The sequence below is a fragment of the Lutra lutra genome, chromosome 2, assembly GCF_902655055.1.
Source record: "Lutra lutra chromosome 2, mLutLut1.2, whole genome shotgun sequence".
In the NCBI taxonomy this organism is placed as follows: domain Eukaryota; kingdom Metazoa; phylum Chordata; class Mammalia; order Carnivora; family Mustelidae; genus Lutra; species Lutra lutra.
The window spans coordinates 3,567,851-3,591,061 of NC_062279.1; the positions used below are offsets into that span (position 1 = coordinate 3,567,851).

General features: G+C 40.4%; 1 protein-coding gene across 3 annotated transcripts in view; it reads right to left on the reverse strand.

Moving 5' to 3' along the window:
- Nucleotides 1–23,211, reverse strand: part of CSMD1 (CUB and Sushi multiple domains 1) — a 2,014,336-nt gene that overhangs the window by 668,826 nt on the left and 1,322,299 nt on the right. For all 3 annotated transcript variants that reach the window (XM_047713603.1, XM_047713595.1, XM_047713613.1), the window contains one exon: nucleotides 18,293–18,370. In XM_047713603.1, coding sequence (XP_047569559.1) covers nucleotides 18,293–18,370 — 78 coding nt within the window. The remainder of the gene's footprint in view (nucleotides 1–18,292; nucleotides 18,371–23,211) is intronic.

A 23,211-nucleotide genomic window follows, 5' to 3' on the forward strand; every position in this document is an offset into this window, starting at 1 on the left:
CTGGCCAATGTGAGAAACAAATGTAGGATTAGGAATGCAGACACACATTAGCCCCTACAAGAAAACTTTATCAATACTGTTCATTTACTCCAATTGGGTCCTTTCTAAGTAGCATAACTGAACTTGAAATCAGCTCCCAAACCGTGTGTTAAAAATGTAATATGAAGGGGATTTTTAGTCAGACTTTTCTGAAACCACATGTTAGCCCAAAAGTAAAACGGGAAGATAGGAGAAAAAAACAAGCAAACAAAAGGGTAGAGGTATAAGCATTTTGATACTGAAAATATCAACCATGTGAAATATGCTCCCCCTCAAACATTTGTGAAGGGCATTTGAAAAAACTAAGAGAAAAAGTGCAGATGTGGAGAGGAAGAGAGATTAAGATACATAAGCTGGATGTATACATCAATCAAATGCAGACTACAGACATTTGAGATCCTGATTTATGCAACGATATATTGAAGATAACTTGGGACACCTATGAGAAGCAATACATTTTAAGGGATTAATAAATTTATTTTTGTTGGGTACTTTAAAAGTATACTATAGTCATGCCTTATAGAAAAGTTATATCTGTCTATATATGCAAGTTTAATGTCTATATGTTACATATTTCCAAATAGAATAGTGTGATGTCTGGTATTTGTTTCAAGATACCTTAGGGGAAGAAATTGTGAGTAAGTGAGCAGACGAAACACAAAAGATGGACTGGAGGACATAGGGGTGCTCTGTACAACTCTCTCCACCTCTGTGTATGTTTTAAATTATCCATAATATACAGGTTAGTGTTAAACAATCTAATGAATGAAATATGCCAAGTTAAAAAGTGTTATTTCACCTTGTTTTATGTAGACTGTGTACCATGTGTTCATTTCATATGCTGCATTTTAAGGACCAAATTAGTAAAAATGTGATTAACATAATCTTCCCCAACCCATCCATAAAAGGAGAAAATAACAGCAAACAATTCCATGCTTTGGTTTAATCTGTAGGACCATGTGCTCTAACATGATTTTTGGGAGCATGGCATGAATTTCAGGGAGCCGTAGTCCCTTTCTCCCCCCTTGCATGCCTCTTTGCTCATTCACAGTTTTCTTTAAGTCAATCACAGAATTTTCAGCTCAGTGCCAGAGGGCTGAGACTAACCATCGACCAAGACTCCACAAGATGACCTAGTGAACTCCTATATTGCCCTTCCCACATATCATATTAGGAAATGCCAGCATCTCCTTTCAATAGAATATTTAGGAAACAAAGTGTACGGAAAGACATTAAGAAATACATATAAATTATTTCTTGAAGATGTCCAAGCATTTTATCCTCACTCTAGGTACACCATTTTGCTTTTCTTCTCAGAAAAAAGCTATTCTCACTGATTACTTCCCTGAGATGCAGTTAAGGACAGTTCATCTCAGAAGTCCAGTGACATGAAATGTCTTTAGCACAGTCACTAGCCACTTGCTGGAGGCCCAATCATTCTATCTCAGTCAGCTAAAAAAAAAATAATAATAATAATAATAACAATAAATAAAATAAAAAAAATTAAAAAAGAGAAAATGATCTCTAAAAGAGATTACTGTCTCTAGCATGTCACATTGATAAAATTAAAATTAAATAAAGTTGCAAAATAATCATATTAAGTAATAAGGATATTATAAAATGACAACAGTAAGTACTTATATGTTGTACATCACATTTTAGCATGGTGGGAACAGGGGCTAAATGGAATTCTTGCATTAGGAAACATAAAATAATATAAACTCAAAACACAAACCTCAGAACTGTTAGGCTTGGAGGAAATATTCAAAAGTGTTGTGCATTGCCCGCAGATGGCCCCTTACAGGTGTGTCCAGGGATTTTCAACCAGTGATACAGCACAGTGACTGAAGCAGGTGAGAGATGTGTTCAAAATAGGTTGTGGGTAACCATGCACCCATAAGTTAGCCAGCATTTGCCATGTTTTTACACCAGCTAGAATTGACTGAAGGTTATCCCTGTGATAACATCACTGCTAATCTCAACACAGACTTTTATTTGACTAGTTCTTGTTAAAGAGATGAGTGGAGTCAGGTGAAAGCTAACTGAGAATTACAGACAGCTTGAAGCTGATTTTGTCTTGGCTACCGCTTGGGCTGAGCAACTTTTCACGTGATGCAGTTCAATTTCTAAAAAGAAAATCTAGGATAGGCATATTTTTATTTTATTAACTAGCACATTTTGAGACCATTAAGTGGGTGACTTAATTATCCACATGCATGAATTTTTAAAAATAAATATCACATCCAAATAAAATAGAAGTCAGACACATCACGTGCGTGTGTGTGCGTGCGTGAGCATGTGGGTGTGGGGTCTGTAGGGAGGGTGCTGAGGGGTTTTGCTCCTTGGCGTCTTCCCTTCTGGACCATATGTGTGAACATCACTTATAAAATATGTCTCAACAGAGAGGTTAGGAACTTACGCTGTGTAGTTTATAATCTCCCTTTAAATACGGAGCATTTAAAAAATGATTATTTCAAAGTAAAATGATCGTGATCTACCTGAATGAAGGTGGAAGTAGAAACATTACTATATTCCCAGTAACTCCACCCAGTGCCCACACTTGGGTTTCTGTCTTAACAAAAATATGCAGTAACAATGGATATTGTTACTAAGTGCCTATTAGTGTCAGGCACTGGGCTAAGTGTTCTCGATGAAGTGTGATAAATGATTAAAATGACCTAACAAGGTAAACACTATCATCACTATTCAAGAAATTAAGAAATTAGCTTAATGCTATTTTATTTGTAATAATTCCCCTTGGTTTAAGAGAACTAAGAGTTCCAGCGGTAACGGTATAAACAACGGAGGAGAGTACATGGCTGGATTGTCGCCAGCAGGAACCTGAACATGCTAGCTGCCTGGTTTTGGGGCCCGGCAAGTTCCGTCGGGAAGGTGACCGCTGCGTCCTCTGCTTCTCTGGCGTGGGGGTCGCTAGCCAGGGCCTGAGCCGCGGTATCTGCATTCCAGGCACATGAACTGGCAGGACTCCCCCCTCCTGATGGCCACACTCCCAAGCATGGGCCCCCACACCGACTCTCCAGTTCCTTCCCTCCCTCGGACGTCAGGCTGCCTGTTGTGGCTGCTTACTGCTCTCAACACTGTCCTACTTAGCGTCTTCTCACTTAAATGTTCACGTCCTTCCCATTTCAGTGCCCCAGGGCAGGTCCTTACACCCCTGTCTCTGCTGCTCCCCAGCACAGGGGGTGTTTGCGGTCTCTCCCCCGCATCCCCGAAGGAAGGGCTCACAGAAAATGCTCTGTGTGGAGCCCGTCAGCTCTGAGGGTCCGGCACCCCATCTGACCCAGAGCCACCTGACATTTATGCTCAAATAAAGATTTCGGAGAATGGACTCTTCTGAGGAAAACATGGAAAGTCTGACTTATGCGCATAAGCCTCCCCTGGTTGGATATTTTGGGGTCTGTGGACCTGAACATGCATCACAAAAATACTGCTTCTAGATAGAGGAGTTGTTCCTTTGGAAAAATGTGAATACTCTAATGGTGTTTGTCCTTTGTATCTTAAAGATATGTGATCCCCTTTTCCACGGGAATGACTTGAACAAGGCTTCCTGAGTAACAAGAGTAAAATTAGCATTAACACTGATACAACCTAGAGAAGGTACATGATACTGACAGGCATTATATTCTAGTATACGACCAAGAACAAACTAAGACCTTTATCAAGGAGCTTATATTCCAGGAGAAAGAAAAAAAAAAAAAAAACCATAAATGGGTAAGTAAATCTTTCCCATTATTGACAGATGTGACACAAATGTGACACAGGGTAATGTGGCATATTATTTTTCTTAGAACCGTGAAGTGGGCTAAGTGAGTTTGGTGTTAGGGAAAGAGTGTTTGAGGACTGGGTCATGTGACTGAGAGACGGATGAGAAGGCGGCCACACGAAGTTCACCGAGTCATTCCCTCAGCCCACATACACACACCGAGTCTCTGCCATGTCCAAAAACCTCAGTTTGTCTCTCAGAGTCCACAGTCTCTCATGGTTCGTCTCCCTCTCCAGTTTTAAAAGATGATTTGGAAAAGAGATAGAGAAGTCTGGGGAGCATAGGGGCCAGGGAAGAAAGGATATTCATAACTGATTAATTAGCAGGGGCAAAGGCAGGTGGCATTTTTCAATGTGCATGTGTGTGTGTGTGCGCGTGTGTGCGTGTGCATGTGTGTGTGCATGTGTATGTGTGCATGTGCGTGTGTGCGCCTGTGCATGCCTGTGTGCATGTGTGTGCGCTTGTGCGTGTGCATGTATGTGTGTGCGTGGGTGTGTGCATGTGTGTGTGCATGTGTGTGTGTGTGTGTGTGGCGCTTGCCAAGGCATATGGCAATGACACTGGAGGAGCAGAGAGGGCCTTTAGGACACTGTCAAAAAATAGTTATCTTAAAAATGCAACAAACCTTTGAAACGTTGAAATATAAATAAAGATCTTAATTCAATTAAAATTACAGTGCCATAATGTAGGATTAGCAAAAAAACCTTCATGCCCAAAAACAAACACTGAGTAGCAAAAAAGTAGAAATGAATTGCTCAAATAGTCTGGTATACTTGGTCTCATTTTAACAAACTACGTTCCATCTAACCCTCTTAATAGAGTATTAACATACAAATCATGAGAAACACAAGTCAGGTGTAGGTTATGATCATAGGAATTTATAGCAGATACAGAAGAGAACATGGATAGGATATTGTTCATTTGTTTTCTACCAGACATTAAAGATATATATGTTATTTTGAAGGATAATCCTAGAGGAAAATGTTCAAATGTTCATATATTTTACGAGAACATCCAAAAAAAAGAAGAGGCTTAAGGTTGTATTTTTGTTTTTAAAGTGAATAAAAACCAGAAGTGAAGCTTTTCATTCAAATAAAACAAGTTTAAGGAAGCCATAGTGATGTAAAGAATTTGTAATGAAGAGAAATTGGGTCCAAATCTGTCCCAAATAGTTTTTATATGGATACTAGAAAACTGTCTGAAAGTAAGTAAAAAGGCGCGTTGGTTGGTTGGTGGGAGAGAGGATAGCTAAGCGCTATTCTAACCATATTCAAACATGACCAGCTGGATGTGGTTATAGATCCATCAGCAAATACTTCTTCGTTTTATAATAGGATTATTTTTTTCATTTCACAGAAATCACTGTTGTGTTCACTACATGATACAGTTACCAAATGCATTTCATATTCTCCTAATTCTCTTCTATCTCTTTAAGGGTAACAGGTGAATCACCCCTTCCGAAAAGTACACATAACTACATGGGATCATTTTTCCCAAAGTCAAAGTCTTGTGAAATCCTTATCATGCCTACCTTTGCACAAAATGAAAGCTGTAAAGATTTTCATAGGACATGAGGGGTGTCTGGAAAGTTTCCTACATATTAATTATCATACTTGGATTTTTACTTGAAGCTATGATTCCCCAGGTATATAAGGAAAGCATGTTGTCCGGATGTCACAGGGTCTGTATCATCTTATATGCCTTTCAGATTGACAGATCAAACTATAAAACAGGCGATTTAAATAAGCAAACTGAAATCCTGAAAATATTTTCATAATAATTGCAACATACAACATTTGCAAAATATGGTGCTTTCTGTCTGTAAAGCACTTTACGGATTACCTAATTTGTTAATCTTAGCTTCTTATCTCCTTGATTTGCCATATATTTTCATATACACATCTTAAAGTACACCTTATTTTTCTCCTCTGGCATAAACTTCCATGTATCACATCTCTCCAAAAGCTGCTTCTTTTTAAAAAATATTTTATTTATTTATTTTGAGAGAGAGAGTGAGCATGAGAGGAGAGAAGGGCAGATGGAGAAGCAGGCTCCACACTGAGTGGGGAGCCCAATGTGGGGCTCCATCCTAGGACCCTGGAATTAAGACATGAGCTGAAGGCGGATGCTTAACCAGCTGAGCCACCCAGGGGCCCTTCCATATGCTGCTTCTTTATAAAAATCATGTAACTGTACTGAACTCAAGTAATATAATCAAATACATACTGTATCAAATAAATATAGTCATTTATCATGATTAAATTTTCTAATTTAATCCAATTATCATGATAATTAATTTGGGTAGATTTATAAAAAAATGGTAAACACTTTTGAAGTTAAAATATCATTGTTAAATTTCTTTTTTTAAATGTTATATTTCGTTGATGATTTATATTAAGGCTGTTTCATTTTGTAGCCAAGACAACAGAGTAAGTAGGAAACAGATCTGTCCATTTCAAACCTAAGAATATATGATCGAAGTAGAAATAAAAAATAAGGAATTCTGGGAAAAAATCAGTAAGAATTTGTAAAACATGTTTATTTAACTATTTATTATTTGAATTAAGCTTTATTTCTATAATTTAAATTCTCTTAAGATTTTTATAGTTCATTTGAATCCCCAAGAAAACATCTAATCAGTTGTGGGATTATAAATGAGGACATTTTATCAGTTTCTTTGTCCTCTATATTTAGGGCATTTAGAATGTAGAATTTAATATTGAAAACAGCCTGCAGGATCCAAGCAGGTCCTGGGGCTCGGGGGATGGGCCTCACACCTTTCCTCTTTAGGGAAGCCACCAGCCAGCTGTCCCCGCCCATGCCATGTGTGACTGCAGAAAGTAGAATCGATTTAATTAATTAATGTATTTATTTATAGATAGAACCCTATTGGCTAAAAAGGCAGAGAGAGAGATTGGTTTTGCAAAAGACCCTTTGAAGAGAATGAAAAGATAACCTCCAGATGGGGAGAAATTATTTGCAAACTACACTTCAACAAGGGATGAGCATCTAGACTGCACAACAAACCCTCAACACTTAACAGGAAAAACAAACACACAAACAAAAACAATCCAAACAGAAAGTGGGCAAAATATGTGAGCAAACGTTTCACTGGAGATGTGCAGATGGCAAATGAGCACACGGAATGATGTTCAACATCATTAGCCATGAGGAAATGCAAATTAAGACCATAATGAGACATCACTACCTACTTATCAGAATGGCTATTTTTTTTTTTTAAGTCATAACCTCAAGTGCTGGTGAGGATGCTGAGAAACCGATCACACAAGCATTGCCTGTGAGGGTGAAAAATGATACAGAATCACTGGAAATAGGTCTATCAGATTCTTACAAAACTAGACACGCAAATATTATGTGATGCGGCAATTACATTTCTTGGTATTTATCCAAGAGAAATAAAACCCATGTTCACGTGGAAGCCATTCATCACAAAGTCCTCACTGCCTTATTCTTAATAGCCCCAAACTGGACCAAACCCACTATCTTTCAACAGGACAGTGGTTGAACAAACTGGTATATCGCCCATGGGACACCTCGCAACAAGGAAAAGGAACAGACTTAACACACAGCCACTCGGATGGATGGCAAGTAGATTGTGCTGAGGAAAAAGGCCAATCACAGGTGGTTACACACTGAATGGTCCCATTTATGTGATGTTCCTGCAACAGCAGACTGAGAGATGGAGAAGAAAGGAAAGGTGGTCAGAGGGTAGCACCGGGGAGCCGTGTGGGGAGGAAGCAGTTCTGTATCTTGATTATGGTAGTGGTTACAAGACCCCACACATGTGACACAAAGGTACCAAGCTACATACACACACATACACATGACTGCAAGTAACATGGAGTAAGCTCTGTGCGTTTCTCCAAAATCAGTATCCCCTTTTTGATATTATGCGAAAGTTACGAAAGATGTCACCATTCAGGACAACAGAGAAGGTACAAGATCTCCTCATCGACTTTACTGCAAGTTCCTCAGAATCGATCATCATTTCAAACAAACAATTAAAAAGAGAGATTGACAACAAGTAAAAATGTTAGGAAGACACTGTGTAGGGCACATGTCAGGTGTTCTAGTCTTTGGAGAGTCACCTGTGATGCACGTAGGACATGAGTTCACCAGACCTTGGCATGGATCTGAAAACACCAGTGTCTTCTGGGTAGGTTCTCACTGAGTAACTGGAGAAGGGGGGGGGTGTTCCCCCCTTCTTCCTTAATCTAGACACACACAGCACCCATGCTTCTTCCAACATTTTCCTTCTGAACACACTGATTGCTTTCCTAAAAATTAACATAAATTATCAACCTAATCACCATTTGTCCAACATCAGTTCATTTATCCAAATTTATCACTTGTGAGGCGAAGTTATCAAGTCTGGGCAAACTGATTTCTCCTGGAAAACTGGAAGTCAATTTCAATGTTATGATCTTGTCATTTTATAAGCACTCAAATTAGAGGACTTCATCTGAAAATATTTTCGGTTTTATACTTGCACCTTTAAAATATGATTTAGATAAAATGATGATGCTTAAGGGATATGTACCTTTTCTCTGAATTCCCCTTGATGATATTCCATCTCTGTCTTTACTGTAGGCTAAATAATGTATTTCACTGATTCAGTTTCCTTATGTATAAAATGGAGGGCTTTACTGAATTTATAAAGAAAATACCACGATTAAGTAGTTTCATCCTTAGAGCTTCTGAACAAAGTTACTCACTGGCAAACATTCGATCATATAAGGTGATTTAATTACAACAAAATGGTGATTCCTTCCAGCGCTACTTGAAATACCAACAATCCCACAATTCTCCAGAGCTCCAAAATTTTTTTCATCCAATTATTTGGGGAAGATTAGGTTATTTCATAAAATTGGAATAGAACTCATGTGATATGTTGGGCTTCTAAAAAATAAGTGACAGAAATGCTAAAATGCACCCTGTCCTTTCAAGCCCTCCACGATCTGTAGGCTGTTTGCCGCTCACCCTTCGCAGTAAAAGAATGCGTTTTCTAGTCATCTCGCAAAGTGGGATTTCCCTTTAGTTAATCAATTCTGCTCCATAATTGTATGCTGAAACTATTTAAAAAGGATTTTACTTCCTACTAGGGTTACACTATAATTTAACCGTCTATAATCCAATCAAGCTATATCTCGTTTTACATATTTTAATAGATCTTTTTTTCTGGTTACTTAAGAAATTATATATGTAAATGGTGTGTTAAATCATTGATGAACCACCTACTTCTGCTTCTAGTTACCAATGATGCTATCCCTCCCTGTGTATCCAGATAGCATTTCCCTGTGCTGCAACAGTTTCCATAACGTTTTGAAAGATATTTTAGCTCCCGCAGTGACAAGGTCCTATTTAGAAACTGCAAGCATAATTTACTTACCTGATTTATGAAGCAATTTATGCAATCTAGTATATTCATGCTATATGGGGATGGGTCTTTGTTAAGAAAACAAAGATCTTTAACAATTGTAAAACTCCATATTATTGCATTTTATGATAGAACAAAGTAGATTGGGGCAATTATCCCTTGTGTTTTATTAAACCTTTATACGACTGTTAGAGGTTAATGGGGCTATTATTTTTCCTACTGTCAAAATCTGCTTCGAAGCAAGATCTAGAGCACTTAGTGCCAGAAATCCAGCACGGAGAATAACAGGCATGGCTTTTTTCCATAGCGCTATTACAAATCACTGTAGTCTACTACTATTCAAATAAATCACCCATTAATAATACCGCAAGAAGGTCCCCTAAAAACAAAACCCAATGGTGAGTACCACTGCTGGCAATTTAATAACAAGCGTCATGACTACAACAATATTATTATGAAACAAAACACGGTTTTTGCAGAATGCTTAAAGCAAATTGTGTTAATTTTTGAAGATGATTCTGGTGGGGATTAATAGAACAGCAGCATATGCAGGTACCTGGGAAATCACGGCCGGATGAAAATTATTCCAGGACAAAATCTCAGGTGTAGGAGGCACATAGCAAGCATCTTGGACAGCTGGTAAGATTAAGGGATGAGGGATGATTCTGTTCCCTGGGTAGCCTTGTCTTAGAGGTTGTATTAAGTGGGCTATTCAGCGTTATTCATTGCCTCACTCCTCTCTTTCCCTCATCCCCCCCTCCGCCCCAGTCCCCCTCTGGCTCTGACTCTGGCAAGCACGCTGGAGAAAGCCTGTCGCCCTTCACGCCATTCTTCAAATGACCTCTCCCAAAGCAGGCATGTCCCACTCGGTAATTCACTGATAGGCAGACTCATTCAGTAGTGGCAGGGAGGGAATGCCATGTATCACAGAGTGCTTTCTGACCTCCAAGAGCACAAAATCTGGACTGACAGTGAGATTTCGCTACACACTCTTATCAACTCATAACAGAAACTTTAAAAAAAAATAATTCCTCATGGTTTTAATGTTTCCTTATGTGAAGTAGGTATCATATTCTAAGAACACAGGATTTTATTCTAATTGATGTGTCATTCAATTATTTGTCTTTTTAATATAACTCATATTATTTTGATGATAAGTATACTCCTCTTTTGACCAAGGCCGAGCAAATGTCTATAAATGGGATATTCAAGTGACCAGCCATGAACAAGTTCTGATACAGAAGATCTGGAGACTTGGTTGGCATAGTGCCTGCTTAATTGAATACTGCTCTATACCTTCTCTTTCTGTAGATCCTTTCTTATGGGTCAATCTGCTACTATTTGGAAAGAATAAATTTCTGTCCTTACTCAAACCTCAATAAATGTTGCTACATTTATTACAACAATCATTTTTTGGTAAATACTTACCTAACTAGAAATAGAAGTAGTTTGTAATTTCCCCTACGGAAGGGATATATTCTGAACAGCCCTACACTTCTGGTCTTTCCGCAATGTGAGATGACCGAACACATGAACAAGATGGGAAATGCAAGACATAATTGAAGAAAGATGTGAGCCTCACTCGGCCACACTGCTCCAGGCTACCACATTATCTAGGAACCCCAGTCGCTCAATGCACAAAACCTTTGAGCAACTGTTCTATGCCCATGACTCTGCTAGGTACTTGGCAAATATCAGTGAAGAAAGCAGAAAAAAACTCTGTCCTCAAGGAATTTATATCCTGGTGGGGGAGTGGAGGTACAGGAAGTAACTAAGAACTCTGTCACACACACACACACACACACACACACACACACACACACACGTATACACACAAGGGTACACACTAAATATACATGCACAGCCTAAGTATATACTCATGGCAGATACAACATCTTGTAAGTGGGACAAGAAACACAGAGCAAGAGGGGGCACCTGGGTGCCTCAGTGGGTTAAAGCCTCTGCCTTTGGCTCCTGTCGTGATCCCAGGGTCCTGGGATGGAGCCCCGCATCGGGCTCTCTGCTTGGCAGGGAGCCTGCTTCCCCCTCTCTCTCTGCCTGACTCTCTGCTTACTTGTGATCTCTGTCTGTCAAATAAAAAAATAAAATCTTTAAAAAAAAAGAAACACAGAGCAAGAAACAAGAGGGATGAAGTGGTGGGTGGGCAAGGCGTGTGGAAGTTAGGATGATCACTGAAAGTCTTTTAGAGAAGGTGAATTTTGAGAAATGACCTTAAGAAAGGGAGGGAAAAGACTCTTGAGAACAAATGAAAAAACAGAGGAACAGAGAGAGGTGGAAGAGGGTCTGGGATCTTCACAAAATTCCTCCCAACTAGGGGATGAGGGCAAGAAGAGGGGATAGAGCAGGAACGTAAGGGGGTCTTGTGGGACTTCCAAAAGAATTTGGATTTTGGGGGGCTTTGAAGGAAACCTTTGAAGGGTGTAGAGCAGAGTGACTAGAACACACTGCTGTTTCTCTCGGATGACTCTGGTGATGACGGGGAGGTCACCACGGGGAAACAGGCAGATAGGGAGGCTGGATGTGGTTCACACAGTGCTGCATGCCAGGGACAATGGCAGCTGGGAGGTAAACAGAAATGGTTGACCTTTGTTGTGTGCTGGGACAGATCAGGCTTGATGGCTCCTGGAGAGAGGACTGGGACCAGCTGCAGGTCCTGGGTGAGGAAAAGGAGCGATCTGGTAAGAGGGAGAGATGCCTATTACATACGGGCATAAAAATGTGGGGTGGCAGGTGCATATCAGAGTCTGGACATCCAGAGAGAAGTCCAGGATCAGAAAGCAAACAGGTTTCCATTCTAGAAGTGGATCATATAGGAACTGCTTTCCACGTGATAGCTATAAGGATCGCATGCCTTTTTTTTTTAAAAAAATCTCTTGTTTTAACCCCATTAATGGTTTCTCTTTTCCTTTCCCTTAACTTCCATGAGTCACTATTTACAGAAAAGGCTGATATGAGAGACTCTTCTTGGACCGAGTCCTTTGTTTGCGATAACCTTACTAAAGTAGAATCTGACAAGAAAGAAGAAACTGTGTGAGGCATAAGGTTAATCTTTTTTTTTTTTAGCACATCTGAATGTAAGTAGAAAGAATGTTATAACTAGCATATTCCACATGTTCTTAAATTTTCCAAACTTAACAAAAAATGAAGTTTATGAATGTAGCAATCACAGCGATAAGTGGATAAATGAGGTATGATCCCAGGCAGATAGAAAATCATTTATGACACTGTATTTTAGAAAACGGATGAAGCCGTCAGAGGGTGTTAGAAAGGTAACGAGGACTGTATATAATTGTGATTGTATCTTCGGCTGTATACAGTCAGCCGTGTCATTCTAAAAACAGAGCCGCATTTTAAAATGTGCCCTTCGGGGGTGCCTAGGTGGCTCAGTGGGTTAAGCCGCTGCCTTCAGCTCAGGTCATGATCTCAGAGTCCTGGGATCAAGCCCTGCATGGGGCTCTCTGCTCAGCAGGGAGCCCGCTTCCCCCTCTCTCTCTGCCTGCCTCTCTGCCTGCTTGTGATCTCTATCAAATAAATAAATAAAATCTTTAAAAAAAATAAAAAAAAATAAAATGTGCCCTTCAAAATAATTATTTTTGAGACAAAAGAAAAAACAGAGAAAGATGCAACGACTTAGCATCATCATGGAAAACGATATTCGATCAATCGCTGTTCATTAGCGGGACGGTCTGTTGGGCAACTTGGACTATTTTGCTTCAGGTATTTTTTCTCAAGGTAGAAAAAATATTGATTGTCCATAGCAAAAAAAAGTCAATGAAATAAATGGTTCATAGTTAAATGTAGAAGAATTCTAGGGTCATTTATTTTATAATGTCCTGGTGTCATTTTTACCCAAGCGCTTGTAAGACAAGGCATGGTAGTGTTCGGTTTCTCCGCAATGTTTTATTCTACTTTACACTAAATAATGATTCTGCACTAAATGTCCTGCCCTGCTTGGGGAGAACAGTTGTGACTGCAGAGGCCAATACACAGCATGTGCCATCAATTCATCTGAGCGACTTACAACACATCAATATTGAATTTGTAAAGTCGCTTGTCTTCAACTGTACACAGGGAAAACAATCTCTAGCTGAAAATAAGAACCGAGGCTTCCGTTGACCCTCCTTCCCGCAGATTGTCATATTTTGGTGTTAGAAGGATACCAATGGATTATCTAGCCTCAGAGTTCTCACACTTGGGGTTGCTAAACCTGTATTCTTCTGAGGAGAAAGCCAAGAAAGAGAAGAGGGAGAAGAAACGATGTCTACTCTTTACCATCGTTCAAAAATAGGCAGTGGCAATTTAATAATCTCTTGGATTATTAAATTACTCTGAGGATCCAATCTCAGAGTAAGGGCGAGCCCATCCTCACTGAGGGAGAGCAAGGAAGATTGGGATAGGATGTTCGCTGAGCGTATTAAAGATGCCCTTCTTTGCATGAAGCCCCCATTTATGCTGCAGTTTTTTCAAAGCTTAAAATAGTTAGAAATTTAGAGCAACAGCCAGAATTAACACCTTAATTATCTTGGAGATTTTCTGAAAACATTATTAATCAATAACAAATGAGCCTGATTAAAAAAAGTAAACTCCTCTGTCATTTAATTCTAAGAGTAATGTAGGAAATCGATCGCCCTCATTATGTAGAGGCTGAGGCATCTCCATAGCTTGTGCCATCACCCCACCCTCTGCGATGAAGCTTACGCACGTTAAGGATGAAGGTGAATCACTAAGGGTTCGTTGGTACATGAAATCCAGGCTGGCGGAATAAACTGACCAACACAGGGATTCTGGAGCAAAATTCACAGAAGACTCAATTCCATCGAGAAGAGTAGAACAGAGAATGTGTAGGGCTTTTGTTCCACAATGGGGAAAATGAGCCTTTCACGTGTTTTCCCTTTCTTCCTCTGATGAGTAGATCCATGCTAAGTGCATGTTAGTTTGGGCTATTGATGAGGAAGTGCTATGCGTGACCCCATGAAGGGGGCAGCTGGGTGGTTCCCTGAGGACCACTCTTCTCTCATGGATCTCATCTTGAACCAAATGGATAATCCAGGCAGGTCTAGGGAGGAAATGCATGCTGGCCCAGGAGGAATTGAGCTAAGAGGCTGGAAACTGGATTGTGTGACGTATCCAGGAATATACACCGTTTATTTTCAAATGAAACAATGGGTTATCTGTTTCATTTGAAAATGGGTTATCTGAACCTACATACCAGCTACTAAATATTGGCATAAACTTTCTCAATGTACCAGTTATAAAATCCTGGCTTGCTCTGGCTATAAAGCATGGTACCTTGACATCATCTCAGCACTGCCATGATCTCACTGCTATCATGATCCCAGCCTTCTGTCATCAAACCATGAGTCCCTTGAGGTTGTCTGTCACATCCTTCCTTTTCTATACCCAGGGCCTCTCTCTTCCCAGCACTTGGACAGACTTGGATTGACATTGCCAGAAGGCAGGACTCCTTGCCTTGTCTGGTGTTTGTGTTCCTTTGTTTCTTTTCAAACACCTGAATCTCTGGGTGGTTTGCCTTCTGTGGTTGACCAGAATCTTGAGCACTTTCTATCATCTTCAACAGGAAGATGTTGAAGGAACAGGAGTAACTCCAGAGAAGAATCCTATAAGGCAGGAGTACTTACAAGGGGGCTGTTTATCTCAGAGTAGATCCAGACATGCCACCAGGCATAGTATGGTCCCTCGAAATCTTGTAACTAAGAGCCAGGCTACTGTCAGCCTTTAGGCTGGAAGCAACAAGGGGAAAAAATATTAGCGCCTAATCCAGAGGGAAAGGGTCATGTAGGGTCAGTTTGTCTGGGAAAAGATGTGACCTTGGGCCTTTGCACCTTGGAGCAGAACCAGGTGGAAGGGACTTTCAAGGAGGTAAGAGGAGGTCTCCCATTCCTGCTTTCCTTCAGCTGCCCCATGCCCCTAGCTATGGACATGAGCTGGGTGTATAAGCAGACGACTGTCACTGTGTCTGTTCGTGTCTGGCATCCAGTAGGTGAGCATGTGTGAGTACTGCATGGCACACCCCATCAAAGATTCTGGAATTAAAAAGGTAATCACGCAGGCATATCTGTCATGTCTCTTACTCTGTCCTGGGTCTCGTGAAGAAGAGAGACATAGGCACAACATCAAAACATGTCAAAATACAATGAAAAACACTAAAACAGAGGTCAGCACAAGATGAGGTGGGACAAGAGTGAGCCATGGCTGTTGAACCCTGTGCTAAACATCTGTGATGGGTATTTTGTTATTCATTAACCCAAACTCTCAAATGGAAGAACCAAGGTCAGGATAACTGTGTAAGTTGTACAAGAGATACTTGTATTCTTGGATTTAATTTCGAGAACCTCAGAGGCTGTGATCTACATGGAACCTAGCTCTCGGGATAAAGCAGGGATGCTGGAGAGTTCTGTGTTGTAGGCTCACCTCTGATGATTGGCCAAACTATTATCTAAGATCACAGAAATAAGTGCAGTGGTTTCCATCTTACCTCCTCCTCTGTAGAAAAAGATCCCCTAAGCCATGTAAATTCCTGGATGAAACTTCTATTTACGTTTGTCTCTTCTTCCCATTATTAGATGGAAAGTTTGTGATGGATTTGGTCTGCTGAATGCCCCTGCTGAGCCATACCTTGGAATGGACAATCTACAAACACCTCCCTTTATCTACTGGACAAAACTCATTATGGCCTTAACTTCATAAATGATGAAACCTGGACTTGGCAACACTCCATGCATTTACAACCCCTGAGTCCTGTCTCTCTAGCTTCAAAACCCACGTCCATTTCTCTAGGAAACACGCCCCTTGTTTTTCCAGCCACACCTTCCATGGAAATAATATTTTATCACTTACTACACCACTGACCTTAGAAGGTCCTCAGAAGGTTTCAATCCTCATTTTTTTCCCTAATAATTAAGTCTCATGTCTGATCAAAAACAAGTTGAATACCACTGGGAGAAAGGACGGAATGTTTTCTCGCACCAAGTGAGTAAGCAGGTATTGGTCAGTTCATGTCCTGTTCAGATAAGGATGTGAGATATTCTCCTTACAGAGAAATCTTCTGCCTAAGTGTGGCTCTAGCAGGTGAGCTCAATGTTCAGACCTAAGATGGATTGGATAGAGGGTTCACCTGCCTTTTGGTTCTACATCGCTGTGGGTCATTTTAGTAAGGAGTTCAACTATAAGAAATAAATTTCAAAATTACTATAAGAACCACAAGCCCCACCCTGTTGAACACCCGGAATTAGAAGTTAACAATATAAAATATTAAAACTTTACTACTAAAGCCTTTCCTTTCTTCCTCCGCCCTCAGTTGTTTTCTGCCTTTGTTTGGATTCCATCCTTTTTTTTAGTCCAATTTAATTTGAATGACATTTCCATGATTATCAAAAAGAAAGTCTAGTGAAGATATTTACAAATTGATCTGTGGGGGAGGGCAGGTGGGTACCTTAGGGCCTGAGCTAGTCAGAGTTTAGGGAATCCACCATCTGATAGATGGAATCTTTGCACCTCTCAAAGATTGTTTATTGAAATCCTAACCCTTGCTGTGATGGCATTTGGAAGTGGGCCTTGGGAGGTAAGTAAGTTATGAGCTGGAGCTCTCATGATGAGATTAGTGCCCTTATAAAAAGAGACAGGAAATGCTCTATCCCTCTGCCATGCAAGGGTACAATGAGATGACAGCCATCACTGAACCAGGAAGCAAGTTCTCACTCGACCTTGAATCTGCCTTTATCTCAGACTTCCCAGCCTCTAGAACCATGTGAAATAAATTTAAACCACTCAATCCAGGTTACTTTGCTATGATAGCCTGAAAGATCTAAGACATGCCCAGTATTCGACACCTACAACCCAGGGGTCTGTGTCTATTTCTTTGCCTTTTTTAAGTGCCAGGGACAGGGTCATCACACAGTAAAAGGACCATTGTTACATAAACAGTGAGAAGGACATCATAGAATAGGGATATCAAGAAAGCAGAGATAGGTCAACCTGCAAAGTAATTTTTAAATGATGTATATTATTTTTACTTTTGTTTATTAGTTTTTGTGGAGTATTTCTTATGGATAAAACTTGCTGCAGAAGCCCAATATATCATAAGGATAAAAATAGAGTAAATTGAGCTGCAGGAACTCCAGATGTCCATCTTGAGCCTTCTGCTTCTACTAAGTGTTAGGCAGTGAGAAAAGAGATAAGATGCTTGGGTCCCAAATATTCCCTAAGGAGCACCAAGAGAGCGGGGTAAGTAGGGACACCAAAAGAAGTCACCGGAAAGAACAGAAAAGGCAACCCAACAGCTTGAACAGCTTAAAAATAGCATGGCACATGGGAAAGGACCACACCGGAAATACCCACTTGGGTACCAGCTGATGGAGACTGATGTGCATATAGTGGGACAGGTAAACCCACAGTGAAACTGTGACAAATAAAGACTGCAATTGGTAGGGACATGACACCAGGGGAACAAAACCAGGGAAAAGCTAGCTGTGCCTGTGTCAGCAAACGCTTCCAAGTGGGGTCAGGGGGGTGCTCTAAGCATTGCTTGGAATTCTGCATTCAGTGGCAGGAGAGAGGGCATTTCTGGCAGTGAGGCTATTTTATTCTTCAGACCAGTTTCTCAGAACATTTTAATAGGAAAATGATAAGACAAGCCTCCTCTTATATCCCACACACCAATCTGGGTGGGGTATGATATATACAGATATGGAAAAGGAAACCGGGATCAAAACACCTGACAGTGGGACACTTATTTAAGGGAGAAATTGGAAGGTCCAGTCTCACGGTGACTAAGGAGGACACAGAGTAAAGACTGATTTGAGATACATTTAGGAGATTCATTTAGGAGAATATTAACATGACGTTCTTCCCCAACAACATGAAGCTAACACATATTCTTTGTCAGAAAATACTTTTAGAGGTAGAAAAGTAGCAAGAGATGAAGCGAGAAAAGCAGTTTATAGAATTACTTCTCTAGAACCCATCCATTCTCTCCTCTGTTTCACCACAATTGACATATCAATCCTCATATAAAAAGAAAGAGGACTTACAGACAGAGTTTTTATGGCTACTGTCCTTGCTGGGCATCATCTTGACTCCTCTTGACTTCAGTTCAATTGCCTTTTTCACTGAAAGAAACCAAAGAAAGCAATTAGTAGGTACGACTCAAAGAGATCCCATAAAATAGTGCTTTATCCTCACAGCATTTCCAGTCATGACTGTTTGCCTACCAAGCTCTGGAAAATGGGCCACGTTCTAAGAGGTTAATATGCAAAGAAAATGAAGTAAAAGAGCTTGTGAATAATTAATGCAAGGCTATCAAACAGCAAGATCATATCTTGTAACCGCAGTAACAGAAGCTAGAAATAATATGTGATACAGTGTAGCTTTTCCATCTGAAGTCACTCACCAGTAGCAATGGCCAGTCTAGAAACCATGATCATTCACCAGGTACTCAAGGGGATTGCTCTCTCAGTGTATGTGCGGTGACTCTAGAGCTTTCTAAATCTGCTACATTCATGATAATTTGTAGATAAAATTCTAAGTTGCTCATTTATTTATTCACGTAGTTATCTGACCATGCAAAGTTTAGCAAATATGCATTGATGGGGAGCAAACATGGGAAAGCATGTTCTGAGTGTGGGGGATAAAATATTCAATAAAATGTTAAATACAAGAATGCCAATCCTTCCAGATGCTTATTACCTATAGATAATATTTTTTTAAAAAATCATCTATGAAATTGATTTCTAAAGTCATAGTTCTCAGGTTTAAATTTAAGTAACTTTATTATTCTAGGTCCTACATCAGACATTTAAAGAAGTTCTAATTTTCTGGTCATTTCTGGAAAAAAAAAGTGAGGAGGCATTCATGGGAACAAACTAGAAAATAATATTTTAATTTAAACATTTAATGTTTTAAATATTAAAATTGTATTCTTTTTAATTAAATTAATAGTTTAATAATATTTATAATAAATATATGTAATATTTAGTTTAAACAGTTATGATTTACATAAGTGAGCCTAGACCTAGAGTAGCTGAAAACATGCAGACCTGAGTTTGAATCTTTGCTAACAACTTGTTAGCTATGTGGACTGGATAAGTTACTCAGAGTCTGTTAAACTATCTGTAAAGCAGTGTGCCATGGTTAAGTTTATGTGTCAACTTGACTGGGTTATAGACTTTCCACATACTTGATGAATAGTATTTTGGGAGCTTCTGTGGGAGGGTTTTTTTAATGTGATTAACATTTAGATCAACTGGGACACCTGGTTGTCTCAGTCAGTTAAGGGTCTGACTTTGATGTCGGCTCAGGTCATGATCTTAGGGTCAGGGGATTGAGCCCCATGTTGGGTTCTATGCTCAGCATGGAGTCTGCTTGGGATTCTCTCTCTCCCTCCACTGCTTCTCCCATTCTAGATAGATAGATAGATAGATAGATAATCGTTAAAAATTTACTCAACCGAGAGGAGCAAATTGCTCTCCCTAATATGGGTGGGCCATATCTAATCAGTAGAAGGTCTGTATAGAAAAAAATGCTGACATTCTCCTGAATAGGAAAGAATTCTTCCTGCTTACCTGCCTCCATTTTGAGATATTAGTTTTTTGTTTTGTTTTGTTTTGTTTTCCTGCCTTAAAATTCCAACTGAAACATCAGCTCTTCCTGGGTCCTGAGTCTACCAGCCTTTGGACAGGGACTACACCATCAGCTCCCATGGTTCTCTAGCTTACCCACTCATTGTGCAGATCTTGGGACTTCTCAGCTCCCATAACTGTTGAGATCCAGTTTCTTATAAAAAATCACATGCATCTTACTACTTCTGATTCTCTGGAGATCCCTAGTACAATGGGATGCTGATATTGAAAGCAGAGCTATGAACGCTGTACAGGAAGGTTTAGATGTTCAGGGTAGCAGATGCCCCTGAACATAGTAGACTCAATCCATCATGGTGTTTGCTATTACTTTCCTATCTCTGTGGTCAGATGTTTGCCCTAGCTGTGGCCCCAGGAATTGTCCTCTGGGATTGTCCTCCCGTGACTGATGTCAATGAACCTCTGTTCCTTCTCCACTCTGCCACCATCTGGCCACACTATTTTCCTACCCTCTGGCTACCAGGTCTCTGCAGCTCTGCTTCTCAGAGTCTCACCTCCCACTTCTCACCTCACTCTTCACAAGAACATTGGCTACCAGCTTACATTTTGGGAAGTAACTTCAAACACTATGGTTTTTAATTCTCCCACAACTCTGGTATGTCTTGTGCAGAACTTTACTCATATTTGAATGCCAGGAAACCAAAGCTCGCAGATTTGTTCAACGTGCACAGGGGGAAGATGTGTGCCTCGGATACAGATCTTCTCACTCAGAACCCAAGACCCTCCATGTGCTCTGCCAGCTCGAGCGTGGGAGGCACAAAGGTAGAGACCCCCTAACAGGAAGGAAGCTGAACATGGAAGACAGCCTTGCGCCTGGACTTCAGAATCACCTGAGTATCACCAAAGTTGAAGGAAAAGCATAGTTAATGGATACTTTTACTTTTTTGTTTTTCTTTCTGAAATGGGATAAAAGCTGATTCTCCATCATTTCCCATGTCCCCCTTAAAAAGAAAGATTTTACATTTGAGGAAAGAGGCAATTCCTCCATGTTGACATTGACAACACCTTTTCAGGTAGAAGGCACCTTTGCAAACACCTCCCCTGAGGAGGGAATCACAGGAAGGTTCTTTGGAAGAAACGCAGAGTGCTAGCCACTGAGCAGATTCAGGATTTGGGAGCGAACAAGACAAAGTTGCCATCAGATGGGTAAAGCGAGGGGTGGCGGCTTTCACCAAAGCTGAGATGCACAACAACCATAGGTAAGATATGGTGGCAGGCACCAGGAGTCAGTCTTCTCCCGCTGCTCCCTCCTCATCTGCCCTTCTGCTCATCCTTATCTCTGTGTGGTGGGAAAACGAGGTCTGGCACCTGCTCTCATCACAATGCTGGTGGCTGCAGTGATTGTGTCCGTCAGACTCCCTGGAACAATGTTAATTTGAACTGGTGAGTGCCTCCGTGTGCGTCACCCATCATAACCACTGTCTTGTACTGAAATAACTTTGTCTTGAAGTTACTCGGGAGAGAGGCAATGAGTGCACAATAAATAACGGACAGGGATCAATGGGAGATAATAACAAACATAAAACTAAAGCAACTGTCACCCAAATAAACAGACAGAACAAACAGGACTCCATGCACGCAGAAAATACAGAGAAATAAAGAGTAGCTTTCACGGTACAATAATGACGTCTAAACATACGGGACTGATCTGGGAGTTTGATGGATTCTGGAACTTTGCAAATAAGTCTATGTAGTTGTGTGAAGCTCAATCCACCAAGGGGTTTTCCCCCAATAAAATGGTGATGCGCCGCTGATGCCAATGTGCTCCCTTGAGTCCTGATTTACGACAAATCACTGGTCTTCTAACTGCACTGCACTGGGTCTTGGCAACATTGTCAAGAAAGGGCGGTTGACTTGTCCATCCTCCAAGGGTCCCTCCTCTCATGGTGCCCTCTTTTCCTCCACCCAGGGTCCTCCTTTCCTCCCCCAGCTCCCCACAGACCTGAACCCAGAGTTCCTCTGACCAGGAAAGATACAGGAGGCGAGGGAGAGAGTTGGGCAGGCAGATGGGGCTTCTCCAGAGTCATGGCTCTCCCAGGACAAACTCTGCCAATAGCCCGAAGTTGTTTACAGATTTAAGTGTTTACCCCATTTGCTCTCAATTCTTAGAAGGAATCATAAAATCACACTTCCTGATTGATAACAATACTAATTCCTGGGTCAATTCAAGACGTATGGAATCAGGAACCCTGGAGATAAGCCCCATCTTCAAACTTCATATTTTTAGCTACCCAGTTTTGCTTTGTTTTTCTCTTTTTGCTTTGTTTTCCTTCCTTTAGTTTAGTTAGTTTTTTTTTAGTTTGTTTGTTTTTTAGTTTGTTAGTTTGTTTTCTTTTTTTGGGGGGGGGGGAGGCAACTGGATAAATGCCAAGGTTAGAGTCTGAGAGTCACTGGTCTATCTCCCTTAGATTATTCCTCAGTAATTCAGATTGTATGGCCTCAAACAGATACATCAGTCCCTCCTTTCCTATAAGGAAATTTAAGCAGGTAAAACTCTAGCAACAATATTTGCAGATGAAGCATAGAAAAGATTGAGAAGGAACACCAGCAAGGATGTGTTATTTTGTTTCATATGTTCACTCTTTTTGTTTTTTCTTTTATTCTAATCTGTCAGGGTTAAGAAAAACCTCACTTCAGGTCATTTGGAGATTTGAGAGAATCACCACCATATTGAAATGCCAATGGCTTTTCATAACCACGTTTAAAGTGGCAGAAAACCAAGACATAAATACAACTGTTCCTTTATAATGCAGCTGCTTTCCCTATTCGTTCCAAAGCGAACGTCCTTCCCGTTCTGTGTCCACGACTGCTTCCTAATTAAGCTCTGTTGTGGATGCTTCCCAGGTTCCCTCCCCTGTCCTGGGCAGGGGACACAAAAGAGGTGCTCATGCTTATTAGACCTCTACTAGGAAGCCAAGTCATATCTTCTAAGACTCATATCCCCTCAGCTTCCTGTACCAGTGCCTAAACCAGTGCTTTACCTGACAGGAAGAGCTCAGATCATTTCAAGTAAGTAAAAGAAGAGCAAAATTATTTCAAAAAATTAATTTACTAAAGTCGGGACCAGAAACCATTGAGAAATCTTACCAACCACAGAAGAAATTGTTTCGTGCATACACATCAACCATGGACACATCTGAGGAACTCAAGGTTTGCAATAAAAATATAAACCCTGTTAACTGCACTTATTATTGACTCTGGGTATTATCACAATTCATTAGTTTTATTAATTTAATATAAAAAATATATATAACATATATAGTTATATAAAAGACTTAAGTTTCTAACATGTATACAAATGAAGCTATCGGAGC